The sequence below is a fragment of the Oncorhynchus gorbuscha genome, unplaced genomic scaffold (assembly GCF_021184085.1).
Source record: "Oncorhynchus gorbuscha isolate QuinsamMale2020 ecotype Even-year unplaced genomic scaffold, OgorEven_v1.0 Un_scaffold_1424, whole genome shotgun sequence".
Lineage (NCBI taxonomy): Eukaryota > Metazoa > Chordata > Actinopteri > Salmoniformes > Salmonidae > Oncorhynchus > Oncorhynchus gorbuscha.
Window position 1 is genome coordinate 70,001 of NW_025746207.1, and position 17,174 is coordinate 87,174.

General features: G+C 43.7%; 1 protein-coding gene and 1 long non-coding RNA gene across 4 annotated transcripts in view; both read right to left on the reverse strand.

The window, feature by feature from the left end:
* The window catches only part of lrrc28 (leucine rich repeat containing 28), a 24,559-nt gene extending 14,064 nt beyond the window's left edge, over positions 1-10,495 (reverse strand). Inside the window, exons 1-7 of one of the 3 annotated variants that reach the window (XM_046337470.1) lie at positions 10,395-10,495; positions 9,240-9,554; positions 9,063-9,156; positions 8,837-8,877; positions 5,446-5,483; positions 3,223-3,235; positions 1,164-1,288 (exon numbers count right to left, since the gene is read on the reverse strand). In XM_046337470.1, the coding sequence (XP_046193426.1) occupies positions 1,164-1,288; positions 3,223-3,235; positions 5,446-5,483; positions 8,837-8,877; positions 9,063-9,156; positions 9,240-9,313 (385 nt within the window). In that variant the 5' untranslated portion in view covers positions 9,314-9,554; positions 10,395-10,495. The other 2 variants (XM_046337468.1, XM_046337469.1) reach the window with 2 other exon arrangements.
* Positions 2,481-3,216, reverse strand: LOC124022785. Its single transcript, XR_006836628.1, has 3 exons — positions 2,858-3,216; positions 2,725-2,772; positions 2,481-2,625 (listed from the first exon to the last, which is right to left on the reverse strand). It is a non-coding gene; the product is annotated as an uncharacterized LOC124022785 (long non-coding RNA).
* Positions 10,496-17,174: the final 6,679 nt, after the last annotated feature.

Genomic DNA, 17,174 nt, shown 5'->3' on the forward strand with positions numbered 1-17,174 from the left:
TACCTGGAGGCAGGTATTTCAGCTGGTTGTTGGCCAGTCTTACCTGGAGGCAGGTATTTCAGCTGGTTGTTGGTCAGTGTTACCTGGAGGCAGGTATTTCAGCTGGTTGTTGGCCAGGCTTACCTGGAGGCAGGTATTTCAGCTGGTTGTTGGCCAGGCTTACCTGGAGGCAGGTATTTCAGCTGGTTGTTGGCCAGGCTTACCTGGAGGCAGGTATTTCAGCTGGTTGTTGGCCAGTCTTACCTGGAGGCAGGTATTTCAGCTGGTTGTTGGTCAGGCTTACCTGGAGGCAGGTATTTCAGCTGGTTGTTGGCCAGTCTTACCTGGAGGCAGGTATTTCAGCTGGTTGTTGGTCAGGCTTAACTGGAGGCAGGTATTTCAGCTGGTTGTTGGCCAGTCTTACCTGGAGGAAGGTATTTCAGCTGGTTATTGGCCAGGCTTACCTGGAGGCAGGTATTTCAGCTGGTTGTTGGCCAGTCTTACCTGGAGGCAGGTATTTCAGCTGGTTGTTGGTCAGTCTTACCTGGAGGCAGGTATTTCAGCTGGTTGTTGGGCAGTCTTACCTGGAGGCAGGTATTTCAGCTGGTTGTTGGTCAGTCTTACCTGGAGGCAGGTATTTCAGCTGGTTGTTGGTCAGGCTTACCTGGAGGCAGGTATTTCAGCTGGTTGTGGGCCAGTCTTACCTGGAGGTAGGTATTTCAGCTGGTTGTTGGTCAGTCTTACCTGGAGGCAGGTATTTCAGCTGGTTGTTGGCCAGGCTTACCTGGAGGCAGGTATTTCAGCTGGTTGTTGGTCAGGCTTACCTGGAGGCAGGTATTTCAGCTGGTTGTTGGTCAGTCTTACCTGGAGGCAGGTATTTCAGCTGGTTGTTGGTCAGTCTTACCTGGAGGCAGGTATTTCAGCTGGTTGTTGGTCAGGCTTACCTGGAGGCAGGTATTTCAGCTGGTTGTGGGCCAGTCTTACCTGGAGGTAGGTATTTCAGCTGGTTGTTGGTCAGTCTTACCTGGAGGCAGGTATTTCAGCTGGTTGTTGGTCAGTCTTACCTGGAGGCAGGTATTTCAGCTGGTTGTTGGTCAGTCTTACCTGGAGGCAGGTATTTCAGCTGGTTGTTGGTCAGTCTTACCTGGAGGCAGGTATTTCAGCTGGTTGTTGGTCAGTCTTACCTGGAGGCAGGTATTTCAGCTGGTTGTTGGCCAGTCTCAGGTGTCGTAAGGACCTCAGCCTGCCGATCTCTGGACAGATGACTTGCAGAGCGTTGTCACTCAGGTCTAAAGACTGCAGCCTGGACAGGTTACCTATAGCTGAGGACAAGACAGGTTACCTATAGCTGAGGACAGCTTACCTATAGCTGAGGACAAGACAGGTTACCTATAGCTGAGAACAGGTTACCTATAGCCGAGGACAGGTTACCTATAGCTGAGGACAGGTTACCTATAGCTGAGGACAGGTTACCTATAGCTGAGGACAGGTTACCTATAGCTGAGGACAGGTTACCTACAGATGAGGACAGGTTACCTACAGATGAGGACAGGTTACCTACAGATGAGGACAGGTTACCTACAGATGAGGACAGGTTACCTACAGATGAGGACAAGACAGGTTACCTATAGCTGAGGACAAGACAGGTTACCTACAGCTGAGGACAGGTTACCTACAGCTGAGGACAGGTTACCTATAGCTGAGGACAAGACAGGTTACCTACAGCTGAGGACAAGACAGGTTACCTACAGCTGAGGACAAGACAGGTTACCTATAGCTGAGGACAGGTTACCTATAGCTGAGGACAGGTTAGCTCAGTCCTTCTGTAGCTCAGTTGGTAGAGCATGGCGCTTCTAACGCCAGGGTAGTGGGTTCGATCCCCGGGACCACCCATACGTAGAATGTATGCACACATGACTGTAAGTCGCTTTGGATAAAAGCGTCTGCTAAATGGCATATATTATTATATATTATATATTACCTATAGCTGAGGACAGGTTACCTATAGCTGAGGACAGGTTACCTATAGCTGAGGACAGGTTACCTATAGCTGAGGACAGGTTACCTATAGCTGAGGACAGGTTAGCCTATAGCTGAGGAGGACAGCTTACCTATAGCTGAGGACAGCTTACCTATAGCTGAGGACAGGCTTACCTATAGCTGAGGACAGCTTACCTATAGCTTACCTATAGCTGAGGACAGGTTACCTATAGCTGAGGACAGCTTACCTATAGCTGAGGACAGGTTACCTATAGCTGAGGACAGCTTACCTATAGCTGAGGACAGGTTACCTATAGCTGAGGACAGCTTACCTATAGCTGAGGACAGGTTACCTATAGCTGAGGACAGGTTACCTATTACCTATAGCTGAGGACAGCTTACCTATAGCTGAGGATAGCTGAGGGTTACCTATAGCTGAGGACAGGTTACCTAGCTAGCTGAGGACAGGTTACCTATAGCTGAGGACAGGTTACCTATAGCTGAGGACAGGTTACTTACCTATAGCTGAGGACAGGTTACCTATAGCTGAGGACAGGTTACCTATAGCTGAGGACAGCTTACCTATAGCTGAGGACAGGTTACCTATAGCTGAGGACAGGTTACCTATAGCTGAGGACAGGTTACCTATAGCTGAGGACAGGTTACCTATAGCTGAGGACAGACAGGTTACCTATAGCTGAGGACAGGTTACCTAGCTAGGTTACCTAGCTGAGGACAGGTTACCTATAGCTGAGGACAGGTTACCTATAGCTGAGGACAGGTTACCTATAGCTGAGGACAGGTTACCTATAGCTGAGGACTGAGGACAGCTTACCTATAGCTGAGGACAGCTTACCTATAGCTGAGGACAGGTTACCTATAGCTGAGGACAGGTTACCTGAGGACAGGTTACCTATAGCTGAGGACAGGTTACCTATAGCTGAGGACAGGTTACCTATAGCTGAGGACAGCTTACCTATAGCTGAGGACAGCTTACCTATAGCTGAGGACAGGTTACCTATAGCTGAGGACAGCTTACCTATAGCTGAGGACAGGTTACCTATAGCTGAGGACAGGTTACCTATAGCTGAGGACAGGTTACCTATAGCTGAGGACAGCTTACCTATAGCTGAGGACAGGTTACCTATAGCTGAGGACAGGTTACCTATAGCTGAGGACAGGTTACCTATAGCTGAGGACAGGTTACCTATAGCTGAGGACAGGTTACCTATAGCTGAGGACAGGTTACCTATAGCTGAGGACAGGTTACCTATAGCTGAGGACAGGCATCTTAAAAGGTGATGTTTACACTACCATACTATATAAGATAGAACCTCCTCAATGGTAACAGGTTATCAGTAACTCAGAAAACATTATACAGTCAGATATTTGGCTTCAATACAACTGTTTGTTTACTGTGTAAACCTTCAAATGACAACACTGGTTGGAATACCTGTATGTGTATTTATTATGGATCCCCATTAGTTCCTGCCAAGGCATCAGCTACTCTTCCTGGGGTTTATTATGGATCCCCATTAGTTCCTGCCAAGGCAGCAGCTACTCTTCCTGGGGTTTATTATGGATCCCCATTAGTTCCTGTTGCCAAGGCAGCAGCTACTCTTCCTGGGGTTTATTATGGATCCCCATTAGTTCCTGCCAAGGCAGCAGCTACTCTTCCTGGGGTTTATTATGGATCCCCATTAGTTCCTGTCAAGGCAGCAGCTACTCTTCCTGGGGTTTATTATGGATCCCCATTAGTTCCTGTTGCCAAGGCAGCAGCTACTCTTCCTGGGGTTTATTATGGATCCCCATTAGTTCCTGTTGCCAAGGCAGCAGCTACTCTTCATGGGGTTTATTATGGATCCCCATTAGTTCCTGTTGCCAAGGCAGCAGCTACTCTTCCTGGGGTTTATTATGGATCCCCATTAGTTCCTGTCAAGGCAGCAGCTACTCTTCATGGGGTTTATTATGGATCCCCATTAGTTCCTGTCAAGGCAGCAGCTACTCTTCCTGGGGTTTATTATGGATCCCCATTAGTTCCTGTCAAGGCAGCAGCCACTCTTCCTGGGGTTTATTATGGATCCCCATTAGTTCCTGCCAAGGCAGCAGCTAATCTTCCTGGGGTTTATTATGGATCCCCATTAGTTCCTGTCAAGGCAGCAGCTACTCTTCCTGGGGTTTATTATGGATCCCCATTAGTTCCTGCCAAGGCAGCAGCTACTCTTCCTTTGGTCCAGCAAAATGAAGGCTTAAATTGTTGTAATTTTTTTAAACCTTACATTTCACAACACATTAAGTGTGTTCCCTTGGACCACTCCTCTACTACCACATATCTAAAATACCAAATGTGTGCCTGTGTTTGTGTTGCTTCACAGTCCCGGCTGTTCAATAAGGTGCATTGTTTTATATGATTCTACTGCTGCATCAGTTGATGTGGAATAGAGTTCCATGTAGTTATGGCTCTATGTAGTACTGTGGAATAGAGTTCCATGTAGTCATGGCTCTATGTAGTACTGTGGAATAGAGTTCCATGTAGTCATGGCTCTATGTAGTACTGTGGAATAGAGTTCCATGTAGTCATGGCTCTATGTAGTACTGTGGAATAGAGTTCCATGTAGTCATGGCTCTATGTAGTACTGTGGAATAGAGTTCCATAGTAGTGGAATAGAGTTGGCTCTATGTAGTACTGTGGAATAGAGTTCCATGTAGTCATGGCTCTATGTAGTACTGTGGAATAGAGTTCCATGTAGTCATGGCTACTGTGGAATAGAGTTCCATGTAGTCATGGCTCTATGTAGTACTGGAATAGAGTTCCATGTAGTCATGGCTCTATGTAGTACTGTGGAATAGAGTTCCATGTAGTCATGGCTCTATGTAGTACTGTGGAATAGAGTTCCATGTAGTCATGGCTCTATGTAGTACTGTGGAATAGAGTTCCATGTAGTCATGGCTCTATGTAGTACTGTGGAATAGAGTTCCATGTAGTCATGGCTCTATGTAGTACTGTGGAATAGAGTTCCATGTAGTCATGGCTCTATGTAGTACTGTGGAATAGAGTTCCATGTAGTCATGGCTCTATGTAGTACTGTGGAATAGAGTTCCATGTAGTCATGGCTCTATGTAGTACTGTGGAATAGAGTTCCATGTAGTCATGGCTCTATGTAGTACTGTGGAATCCAGTAGTCATGGCTCTATGTAGTACTGTGGAATAGAGTTCCATGTAGTCATGGCTCTATGTAGTACTGTGGAATAGAGTTCCATGTAGTCATGGCTCTATGTAGTACTGTGGAATAGAGTTCCATGTAGTCATGGCTCTATGTAGTACTGTGGAATAGAGTTCCATGTAGTCATGGCTCTATGTAGTACTGTGGAATAGAGTTCCATGTAGTCATGGCTCTATGTAGTACTGACAAGGTGTTGAATGTAAGTAAGTCAGTATAATACTATCAGCCTCTACTAAATGACTGAAGATCATTGAGAAATCACCTTCAGGAACACAGGTTATATTGTTGGAATGCAGATACCTTGAAGAGACAAAGAGCAATGACACTTTAAAAGATTGACAAGTGTCAACAAGTAAAAGGTAGCAAACATGTGAAAGACCACAAGGGTTGATTCCTATCCCAGAATATAATGAATCTGTAACTGTAGTGCCATCTAGTGGACGCAGGCAAACTGCTGGTCCAACAGTTCCTATGCATTCCTGCCCGATGTCTTTCCTACAGTAAGAAAATATGCTTTTATACACTTGGGGCTCTATTAAGTTGGGGAGCTTCTATACTTACAGCTCTATTAAGTTGGGGCGCTTCTATACTTACAGCTCTATTAAGTTGGGGAGCTTCTATGCTTACAGCTCTATTAAGTTGGGGAGCTTCTGTGCTTACAGCTCTATTAAGTTGGGGAGCTTCTATACTTACAGCTCTATTAAGTTGGGGAGCTTCTATACTTACAGCTCTATTAAGTTGGGGAGCTTCTATACTTACAGCTCTATTAAGTTGGGGAGCTTCTATACTTACAGCTCTATTAAGTTGGGGCGCTTCTATACTTACAGCTCTATTAAGTTGGGGCGCTTCTATACTTACAGCTCTATTAAGTTGGGGCGCTTCTATACTTACAGCTCTATTAAGTTGGGGAGCTTCTATACTTACAGCTCTATTAAGTTGGGGCGCTTCTATACGTACAGCTCTATTAAGTTGGGGAGCTTCTATACTTACAGCTCTATTAAGTTGGGGAGCTTCTATACTTACAGCTCTATTAAGTTGGGGAGCTTCTATACTTACAGCTCTATTAAGTTGGGGAGCTTCTATACTTACAGCTCTATTAAGTTGGGGAGCTTCTATACTTACAGCTCTATTAAGTTGGGGAGCTTCTATACTTACAGCTCTATTAAGTTGGGGAGCTTCTGTACTTACAGCTCTATTAAGTTGGGGAGCTTCTGTACTTACAGCTCTATTAAGTTGGGGAGCTTCTGTACTTACAGCTCTATTAAGTTGGGGAGCTTCTATACTTACAGCTCTATTAAGTTGGGGAGCTTCTATACTTACAGCTCTATTAAGTTGGGGAGCTTCTATACTTACAGCTCTATTAAGTTGGGGAGCTTCTATACTTACAGCTCTATTAAGTTGGGGAGCTTCTATACTTACAGCTCTATTAAGTTGGGGAGCTTCTATACTTACAGCTCTATTAAGTTGGGGAGCTTCTATACTTACAGCTCTATTAAGTTGGGGAGCTTCTATACTTACAGCTCTATTAAGTTGGGGAGCTTCTATACTTACAGCTCTATTAAGTTGGGGAGCTTCTATACTTACAGCTCTATTAAGTTGGGGAGCTTCTATACTTACAGCTCTATTAAGTTGGGGAGCTTCTATACTTACAGCTCTATTAAGTTGGGGAGCTTCTATACTTACAGCTCTATTAAGTTGGGGAGCTTCTATACTTACAGCTCTATTAAGTTGGGGAGCTTCTATACTTACAGCTCTATTAAGTTGGGGAGCTTCTATACTTACAGCTCTATTAAGTTGAGCTTCTATACTTACAGCTCTATTAAGTTGGGGAGCTTCTATACTTACAGCTCTATTAAGTTGGGGAGCTTCTATACTTACAGCTCTATTAAGTTGGGAGAGCTTACAGCTCTATTAAGTTGGGGAGCTTCTGTACTTACAGCTCTATTAAGTTGGGGAGCTTCTATACTTACAGCTCTATTAAGTTGGGGAGCTTCTATACTTACAGCTCTATTAAGTTGGGGAGCTTCTATACTTACAGCTCTATTAAGTTGGGGAGCTTCTATACTTACAGCTCTATTAAGTTGGGGAGCTTCTATACTTACAGCTCTATTAAGTTGGGGAGCTTCTATACTTACAGCTCTATTAAGTTGGGGAGCTTCTATACTTACAGCTCTATTAAGTTGGGGAGCTTCTATACTTACAGCTCTATTAAGTTGGGGAGCTTCTATACTTACAGCTCTATTAAGTTGGGGAGCTTCTATACTTACAGCTCTATTAAGTTGGGGAGCTTCTATGCTTACAGCTCTATTAAGTTGGGGAGCTTCTATACTTAAAGCTCTATTAAGTTGGGGAGCTTCTATACTTACAGCTCTATTAAGTTGGGGAGCTTCTATACTTACAGCTCTATTAAGTTGGGGAGCTTCTATACTTACAGCTCTATTAAGTTGGGGAGCTTCTTCTTACAGCTCTATTAAGTTGGGGAGCTTCTATACTTACAGCTCTATTAAGTTGGGGAGCTTCTATACTTACAGCTCTATTAAGTTGGGGAGCTTCTATACTTACAGCTCTATTAAGTTGGGAGCTTCTATACTTACAGCTCTATTAAGTTGGGGAGCTTCTATACTTACAGCTCTATTAAGTTGGGGAGCTTCTATACTTACAGCTCTATTAAGTTGGGGAGCTTCTATACTTACAGCTCTATTAAGTTGGGGAGCTTCTATACTTACAGCTCTATTAAGTTGGGGAGCTTCTATACTTACAGCTCTATTAAGTTGGGGAGCTTCTATATTACAGCTCTATTGGGAGCTTCTATACTTACAGCTCTATTAAGTTGGGGAGCTTCTATACTTACAGCTCTATTAAGTTGGGGAGCTTCTATACTTACAGCTCTATTAAGTTGGGGAGCTTCTATCTTACAGCTCTATTAAGTTGGGGAGCTTCTATACTTACAGCTCTATTAAGTTGGGGAGCTTCTATACTTACAGCTCTATTAAGTTGGGGAGCTTCTATACTTACAGCTCTATTAAGTTGGGGAGCTTCTATACTTACAGCTCTATTAAGTTGGGGAGTCTTCTATACTTACAGCTCTATTAAGTTGGGGAGCTTCTATACTTACAGCTCTATTAAGTTACAGGGGAGCTTCTATACTTACAGCTCTATTAAGTTGGGGAGCTTCTATACTTACAGCTCTATTAAGTTGGGGAGCTTCTATCCTACAGCTCTATTAACAGCTCTATTACAGCTCTATTAAGTTGGGGAGCTTCTATACTTACAGCTCTATTAAGTTGGGGAGCTTCTATACTTACAGCTCTATTAAGTTGGGGAGCTACAGCTCTATTAGTTGGGGAGCTTCTTACAGCTCTATTAAGTTGGGGAGCTTCTATACTTACAGCTCTATTAAGTTGGGGAGCTTCTATACTTACAGCTCTATTAAGTTGGGGAGCTTCTATGCTTACAGCTCTATTAAGTTGGGGAGCTTCTATACTTACAGCTCTATTAAATTGGGGAGCTTCTGTGCTTACAGCTCTATTAAGTTGGGGAGCTTCTATACTTACAGCTCTATTAAGTTGGGGAGCTTCTATACTTAAAGCTCTATTAAGTTGGGGAGCTTCTATACTTACAGCTCTATTAAGTTGGGGAGCTTCTATACTTACAGCTCTATTAAGTTGGGGAGCTTCTGTGCTAGATTATCCGGCTGCAGAAAGGAGAGAAAGCATATTTTTAGAACACAGACCACACTGCAAATGATATAAAACTGACATCACTAAGAGCTTGGCTACAGAATGAGAGTGACCACACATAAATACTGGATCTAAACTATGCCGGACAGACACCTAGCTCTGGTCCAAGGCCTGGTCCAGAGACCCCACCAGTCCGTACCAGTGTGGTGAGTGAGTTCCTCTTCATATACAGCCTCTGTAGAAACTGTAGTCCTTCATCTTTCAGCAGCTCGACTGGAAAGTTGTTCAGGTTCCTGTAGTTGAGGAACAGGTTGAATAAAGGCCAGCACATATAACTGACATTTAACACAGAGTAACATGCCTTAATAAAACACACCTGTAGTTGAGGAACAGGTTCTTGTGACGCTCCTGCTTGGCCATGCAGATCGCCTCCTGCAGCTCAGACGCCATGGCAACAAGGAAGCACCGTCACTTCCTGTACCTTTCCTGGTCTTCTTTCTGAACCACGGCCGTCACTTCCTGTACCTTTCCTGGTCTTCTTTCTGAACCACGGCCGTCACTTCCTGTACCTTTCCTGGTCTTCTTTCTGAACCACGGCCGTCACTTCCTGTACCTTTCCTGATCTTCTTTCTGAACCACGGCAGTCACTTCCTGTACCTTTCCTGGTCTTCTTTCTGAACCACGGCTACACCTTAAAGAGGAAAATAAACAGGAAAACAACACAGAGATGTTCCCATAATCAAACTGGGACCACGATGCATTGGCAAAGTATAACGCCTACGTGTGCAATAGTTAGATACAATAAAACACAATGTGTTATTCATAAATCAGACATACAGCTTGGTTGAAAGTCCAAAACATACCTTAGGAAAGATGCTATCTAGTTCTACCAGCAGTATCTTCGGTCCTACTGTAATGTAACTTGCAAGCTAACGTTAGCATAACAGTAATGTTATATGCCCTGCAGAGCAAGCTAACGTTAGCATAACAGTAATGTTATATGCCCTGCAGACCAAGCTAACGTTAGCATAACAGTAATGTTATATGCCCTGCAGAGCAAGCTAACGTTAGCATAACAGTAATGTTATATGCCCTGCAGACCAAGCTAACGTTAGCATAACAGTAATGTTATATGCCCTGCAGAGCAAGCTAACGTTAGCATAACAGTAATGTTATATGCCCTGCAGAGCAAGCTAACGTTAGCATAACAGTAATGTTATATGCCATGCAGAGCAAGCTAACGTTAGCATAACAGTAACGTTATATGCCCTGCAGACCAAGCTAACGTTAGCATAACAGTAACGTTATATACCATGCAGAGCAAGCTAACGTTAGCTGCGAGCACTTGACTCTTCCTTGGCAATGTGTGCAAAACAAACAGTTAACTTATGTAACTAGCTGGCTAGCCATGTATGGACAATTAAAACCAATATTATCAAACGTTTCAAAACAGTAGCTGGCTTCTTTGAAAGCACATCTCCAAGTGAACTGCTTATTCATGTCAAACTGTTAGCTCAGCTACTTCCTTTACCTGTTTGTAAAGCCTCATCACGTCCCTGTCGTCTTGATATTTTATCAACAGACGTCAACGGCGACGTCATTGACTGGAGCCCGGATGTGAGTTGTTTGCCGGTTGTTGTAGTTTTTGAGGCATCGTAACGATTCTAGCTTTAGCGACACGGGGACGCTCTTCCCCCAGAACCAAATGCACCATACATCAGTATCTTTGAGACAATGTCTGAATCATCTCAGAACATGTATACAGTGGCATACTGAAATAAGCATATCAGGTACAGCAAGAGTTCCCAAACTTTTTCACTCAGGCCCCCCTTCCAGCATTGGGGAACATCATTTTGCTTATAATATACACTACCGGTCAAAAGTTTTAAAACACCTCTTCATTCAAAGGTTTTTCTTATTTTAACTTTTTTTCTAAACTTTAAAAAAATATATATTTTAAAACTATTTTCTAAATTGTAGAATAATAGTGAATACATCAAAACTATGAAATAACACATGGAATCATGTAGTAAAAAAAAGTTTGACACAAATCGATGGTACAGCTGTAGAAGTTTGAGGATCTGGGGAACCATGCCAAATCTTTTCAGTCTCCTGAGGGGAAAGGTGTTGTGGTGCCCTCTTCGCGACTGCCTTAGTGTGTTTGGACCATGAGTTTGTTGGTGATGTGGACACCAAGGAACTTAAAGATCTCAACCTGCTACAGTTCAGCCCCGTCGATGTGAATGGGGGCGTGTTCGGCCCTCCTTTTCCACGATCATCGCCTTTGTCTTGCTCACGTTGAGGGACAGGTTGTTGTCCTGGCACCACACTGCCAGGTCTCTGACCTCCCTATAGGCTGTTTCATCGTTGTCGATGATCAGGCCTACCATTTGTGTCGTAAGCAAACTTAATGGTGTTGGAGTCGTGCTTTCCACACAGTTGTGGGTGAACAGGGAATACAGGAGGGGACTAAGCATGCACCCTGAGGGGCCCCCAGGTTAAGGATCAGTGTGGCAGATATGTTGTTGCCTGTATTGACGTGGCAGATATGTTGTTGCCTACCCTTACCACCTGGGGGCGGCCCGTCAGGAAGTCCAGGATTCAGTTGCAGAGGGAGGTGTTTAGTCCCACGGTCCTTAGCTTAGCGATGAGTTGTGTGGGAACTATGGTGTTGAACCCTGAGCTGTAGTCAATGAATAGCATTCTCACATACAGTAGCAAGAAAAAGTATGTGAACCCAAGCATTTCGCTACACTCGCATTAACATCTGCTAACCATGTGTATGTGACAAATACAATTTGATTTGATTTGGAATTACCTGGATTTCTGCATAAATTGGTAAAAATTTGATCTGACCATCTACGTCAGACAGTCTGCTTAAACTAATAAAACACAAAATATTGTATTTTTTTTGTCTATATTGAATACATTGTTTAAACATTCACAGTGTAGGTTGGAAAAAGTATGTGAACCCTTAGGCTAATGACTTCTCCAAAAGCTACTTGAAGTCATGGGTCAGCTAACCTGGAGTCCAATCAATGAGACGAGATGTTGGTTAGAGTTACCCTGCCCTATACAAAATCCTCACAAAATTTGAGTTTGCTATTCACAAGAAGTATTGGGGCAGCAGGGTAGCCTAGTGGTTAGAGCGTTGGACTAGTAACCGGAAGGTTGCGAGTTCAAACCCCCGAGCTGACAAGGTACAAATCTGTCGTTCTGCCCCTGAACAGGCAGTTAACCCACTGTTCCCAGGCCGTCATTGAAAATAAGAATGTGTTCTTAACTGACTTGCCTGGTTAAATAAAGGTAAACATTTCCTTTTTTTAATTGCCTGATGTGAACCATGCCTCGAACAAAAGATATCTCAGAAGACCCAAGATTAAGAATTGTTGACTTGCATAAAGCTGGAAAGGGTTACAAAAGTATCTCTAAAAGCCTTGATGTTCATCAGTCCACGGTAAGACAAATTGTCTAGTTCAGCACTGTTGCTACTCTCCCTAGGAGTGGTTGTCCTGCAAAGATGACTGCAGGAGCACAGCGCAGAATACCCAATGAGGTTAAGAAGAATCCTAGTGTCAGCTGAAGATTTAGACATCTCTGGAACATGCTATCATCTCTGTTGACTAGTCGGCGATACGTAAAACACTAAACAAGAATGGTGTTCATGGGAGGACACCACGGAAGAAGCCACTGCCGTCCAAAAACAAAGTTCGCAAAAGAGCACCTGGATGTTCCACAGCGCTACTGGCAAATATTCTGTGGACCGATGAAACTACAGTTGAGTTGTTTGGAAGGAACAAACACTGTGTGTGGAGAAAAAAAGACTCAGCACACCAACATCAAAACCTCATCCCAACTGTAAACTATGGTGGAGGGAGCATCATGGTTTGGGGCTGCTTTGCTGCCTCAGGGTCTGGACAGCTTGCTACAGCTTGCAGGAGAATGTAAGGCTATCCGTCTGCCAATTGAAGCGCAACAGAAGTTGGGTGATGCAACAGGACAATGACCCAAAACACAGAAGTAAATCAACAACAGAAGAAAATACACCTTCTGGAGTGACCAGTGAGTGGCCCAGTCAGAGTCCTGACCTCAACCTGATTGAGATGCTGTGGCATGCTGTGCATGACCTCAAGAGAGCAGTTCACACCAGACATCCCAAGAATATTGCTGAACTGAAACAGTTTTGTAAAGAGGAATGGTCCAAAATTCCTCCTGACCGTTGTGCAGGTCTGATCCGCAACTACAAAAAAACATTTGGTTGAGGTTATTGCTTCCAAAAGGAGGGTCAACCAGTTATTAAATCCAAGGGTTCACATACTTTCCCTGCACTGTGAATGTTTACACGCTGTGTAATCAATAGACATGAAAACGTATAATTGTGTTATTAGTTTAAGCAGACTGTCTATTGTTGTGACTTAGATGAAGATCAGATCAAATTTTATGACCAATTTAAGCAGATATCCAGGTAATTTCAAAGGGTTCCCATACTTATTCTTGACACCGTAGATGTTCCTTTTGTCCAGGTGGGAAAGGGCAATGTGGAATGCGATTGAGATTTGTTGGGGCGGTATGCGAATTGGAGTGGGTCTAAGGTTTCTGGGATGATGGTGTTGATGTGAGCCATGACCAGCCTTTCAAAGCACTTCATGGCTACCGACGTAAGTACTATGGGGCTGTAGTCATTTAGGCAGGTTACCTTCGCTTTTTAGGCACAGGGACTATGGTGGTCTGTTTGAAACATGTAGGTATTACAGACTCGGTCAGGGAGAGGTTGAAAATGTCAGTGAAGACACTTGCCAGTTGGTCAGCACATGCTCGGAGTACACGTCCTGGTAATCTGTCTGGCCCCGTTGACTTGTGAATGGTGACCTGTTTAAAATGTCTTGCTCACATCTGCTACGGAGAGCATGATCAAACAGTTGTCCGGAACAGCTGGTGGTCTCATGCATGCTTCAGTGTTGCTTGCCTCGAAGAGAGCATAAAAGGCATTTAGCTTGTCTGGTAGGCTCGTGTCACTGGGCAGCTCGTGGCTGGGTTTCCCTTTGTAGTCTGTAATAGTTTTCAAGACATGCCACATCCTGAGGAACGACAGAGCCGGTGGAGTAGGATTCAATCATAGTCCTGTATTGATGCTTTGCCTGTTTGATGGTTCGTCTGAGGGTATAGCGGGATTTCTTATAAGCAACAGGATTAGTGTCCTGCTCCTTGAAAGCGGCAGCTCTAGCCTTTAGCTCGGTGCGGATGTGGCCTGTAATCCATGGTTTGTGGTTGGGATATGTACCTACTATCACTTTGGGGACGATGTTGTCGATGCTCTTATTGATGAAGCCGGTGACGGATGTGGTATACTCCTCAATGCCATTGGATGAATCCCAGATCATATTCCAGTCTGTGTTAGCAAAACAGTCCCTTAACGTTGCAAAACAGTCCCTTAACGTTGCAAAACAGTCCCTTAACGTTGCAAAACAGTCCCTTAACGTTGCATAACAGTCCCTTAACGTTGCATAACAGTCCCTTAACGTTAACAGCATACGTTGCACAGTCCCTTAACGTTGCATAACAGTCCCTTAACGTTGCATAACAGTCCCTTAACGTTGCATAACAGTCCCTTAACGTTGCATAACAGTCCCTTAACGTTGCATAACAGTCCCTTAACGTTGCATAACAGTCCCTTATAACAGTTGCATAACAGTCCCTTAACGTTGCATAACAGTCCCTTAACGTTGCATAACAGTCCCTTAACGTTGCATAACAGTCCCTTAACGTTGCATAACAGTTGCATAACAGTCCCTTAACGTTGCATAACAGTCCCTTAACGTTGCATAACAGTCCCTTAACGTTGCAAAACAGTCCCTTAACGTTGCAAAACAGTCCCTTAACGTTGCAAAACAGTCCCTTAACGTTGCAAAACAGTCCCTTAACGTTGCATAACAGTTGCATAACAGTCCCTTAACGTTGCATAACAGTCCCTTAACGTTGCATAACAGTCCCTTAACGTTGCATAACAGTCCCTTAACGTTGCATAACAGTCCCTTAACGTTGCATAACAGTCCCTTAACGTTGCATAACAGTCCCTTAACGTTGTCCATAACAGTCAGTCCCTTAACGTTGCATAACAGTCCTTAACGTTGCATAACAGTCCCTTAACGTTGCATAACAGTCCCTTAACGTTGCATAACAGTCCCTTAACGTTGCATAACAGCATAATAACAGTCCCTTAACGTTGCATAACGTTGCATAACAGTCCCTTAACGTTGCATAACAGTCCCTTAACGTTGCATAACAGTCCCTTAACGTTGCGTACGCATCATCTGACCACTTCCGTATTGAGCGAGTCACTGGTACTTCCTGCTTTAGCTTTTGCTTGCAGGAATCAGGAGGATAGAATTATAATCAGATTTGCCAAATGGAGGGAGAGCTTTGAATGTGTCTCTGTGTGTGGGGTAAAGATGGTCTAGAGTTTTTCCCTCTGGTTGCACATTTGACATGCTGGTAGAAATGATTTACGTTTTCCTGCATTAAAGTCCCTGCCCACTAGGAGTGCTGCTTCTGGATGAGCATTTTCTTGTTTGTTTATGGCCGTATACAGCTCATTGAGTGCGGACTTAGTGCCAGCATCGGTTTGTGGTGGTAGATGGGGGTAGAGTAATGGGGGTAGATGTGGCAGCTCATTATTTGATCAGCTCAGCTTATTTGATCTAGTAATGGGGGTAGATGTAGCAGCTCATTATTTGATCTAGTAATGGGGGTAGATGTAGCAGTATTTGCAGCTCATTATTTGATCTAGTAATGGGGGTAGATAGCAGTAGCATTATTTGATCTAGTAATGGGGGGGTAGAGCAGCTCATTATTTGATCTAGTAATGGGGGTAGATGTGGCAGCTCATTATTTGATCTAGTAATGGGGGTAGATGTATTTGCAGTAGCAGCTCATTATTTGATCTAGTAATGGGGGTAGATGTAGCAGCTCATTATTTGATCTAGTAATGGGGGTAGATGTAGCAGCTCATTATTTGATCTAGTAATGGGGGGATGATGTAGCAGCTCATTATTTGATCTAGTAATGGGGGTAGATGTGGCAGCTCATTATTTGATCTAGTAATGGGGGTAGAGCAGCTCATTATTTGATCTAGTAATGGGGGTAGATGTAGCAGCTCATTATTTGATCTAGTAATGGGGGTAGATGTAGCAGCTCATTATTTGATCTAGTAATGGGGGTAGATGTGGCAGTAGCAGCTCATTATTTGATCTAGTAATGGGGGTAGATGTGGCAGCTCATTATTTGATCTAGTAATGGGGGTAGATGTAGCAGCTCATTATTTGATCTAGTAATGGGGGTAGATGTAGCAGCTCATTATTTGATCTAGTAGATGTAGCAGCTCATTATTTGGTAAGATGTAGCAGCTCATTATTTGATCTAGTAATGGGGGTAGATGATGTAGCAGCTCATTATTTGATCTAGTAATGGGGGTAGATGTGGCAGCTCATTATTTGATCTAGTAATGGGGGTAGATGTGGCAGCAGCTCATTATTTGATCTAGTAATGGGGGTAGATGTGGCAGCTCATTATTTGATCTAGTAATGGGGGTAGATGTGGCAGTAGCAGCTCATTATTTGATCTAGTAATGGGGGTAGATGTAGCAGCTCATTATTTGATCTAGTAATGGGGGGGTAGATGTGGCAGCTCATTATTTGATCTAGTAATGGGGGGTAGATGTGGCAGCTCATTATTTGATCTAGTAATGGGGTAGATGTAGCAGCTCATTATTTGATCTGGCAGCTCATTATTTGATCTAGTAATGGGGGTAGATGTAGCAGCTCATTATTTGATCTAGTAATGGGGGTAATGGCAGCTCATTATTTGATCTAGTAATGGGGGGTAGATGTGGCAGCTCATTATTTGATCTAGTAATAGGGGGTAGATAGATGTAGCAGCTCATTATTTGATCTAGTAATGGGGGTAGATGTAGCAGCTCATTATTTGATCTAGTAATGGGGGTAGATGTGGATGTAGCAGCTCATTATTTGATCTAGTAATGGGGGTAGATGTGGCAGCTCATTATTTGATCTAGTAATGGGGGTAGATGTGGCAGTAGCAGCTCATTATTTGATCTAGTAATGGGGGTAGATGTAGCAGCTCATTATTTGATCTAGTAATGTAGCAGCTCATTATTTGGTAATGGGGGTAGATGTGGCAGCTCATTATTTGATCTAGTAATGGGGGTAATGGGGGTAGATGTGGCAGCTCATTATTTGATCTAGTAATGGGGGTAGATGTGGCAGTAGCAGCTCATTATTTGATCTAGTAATGG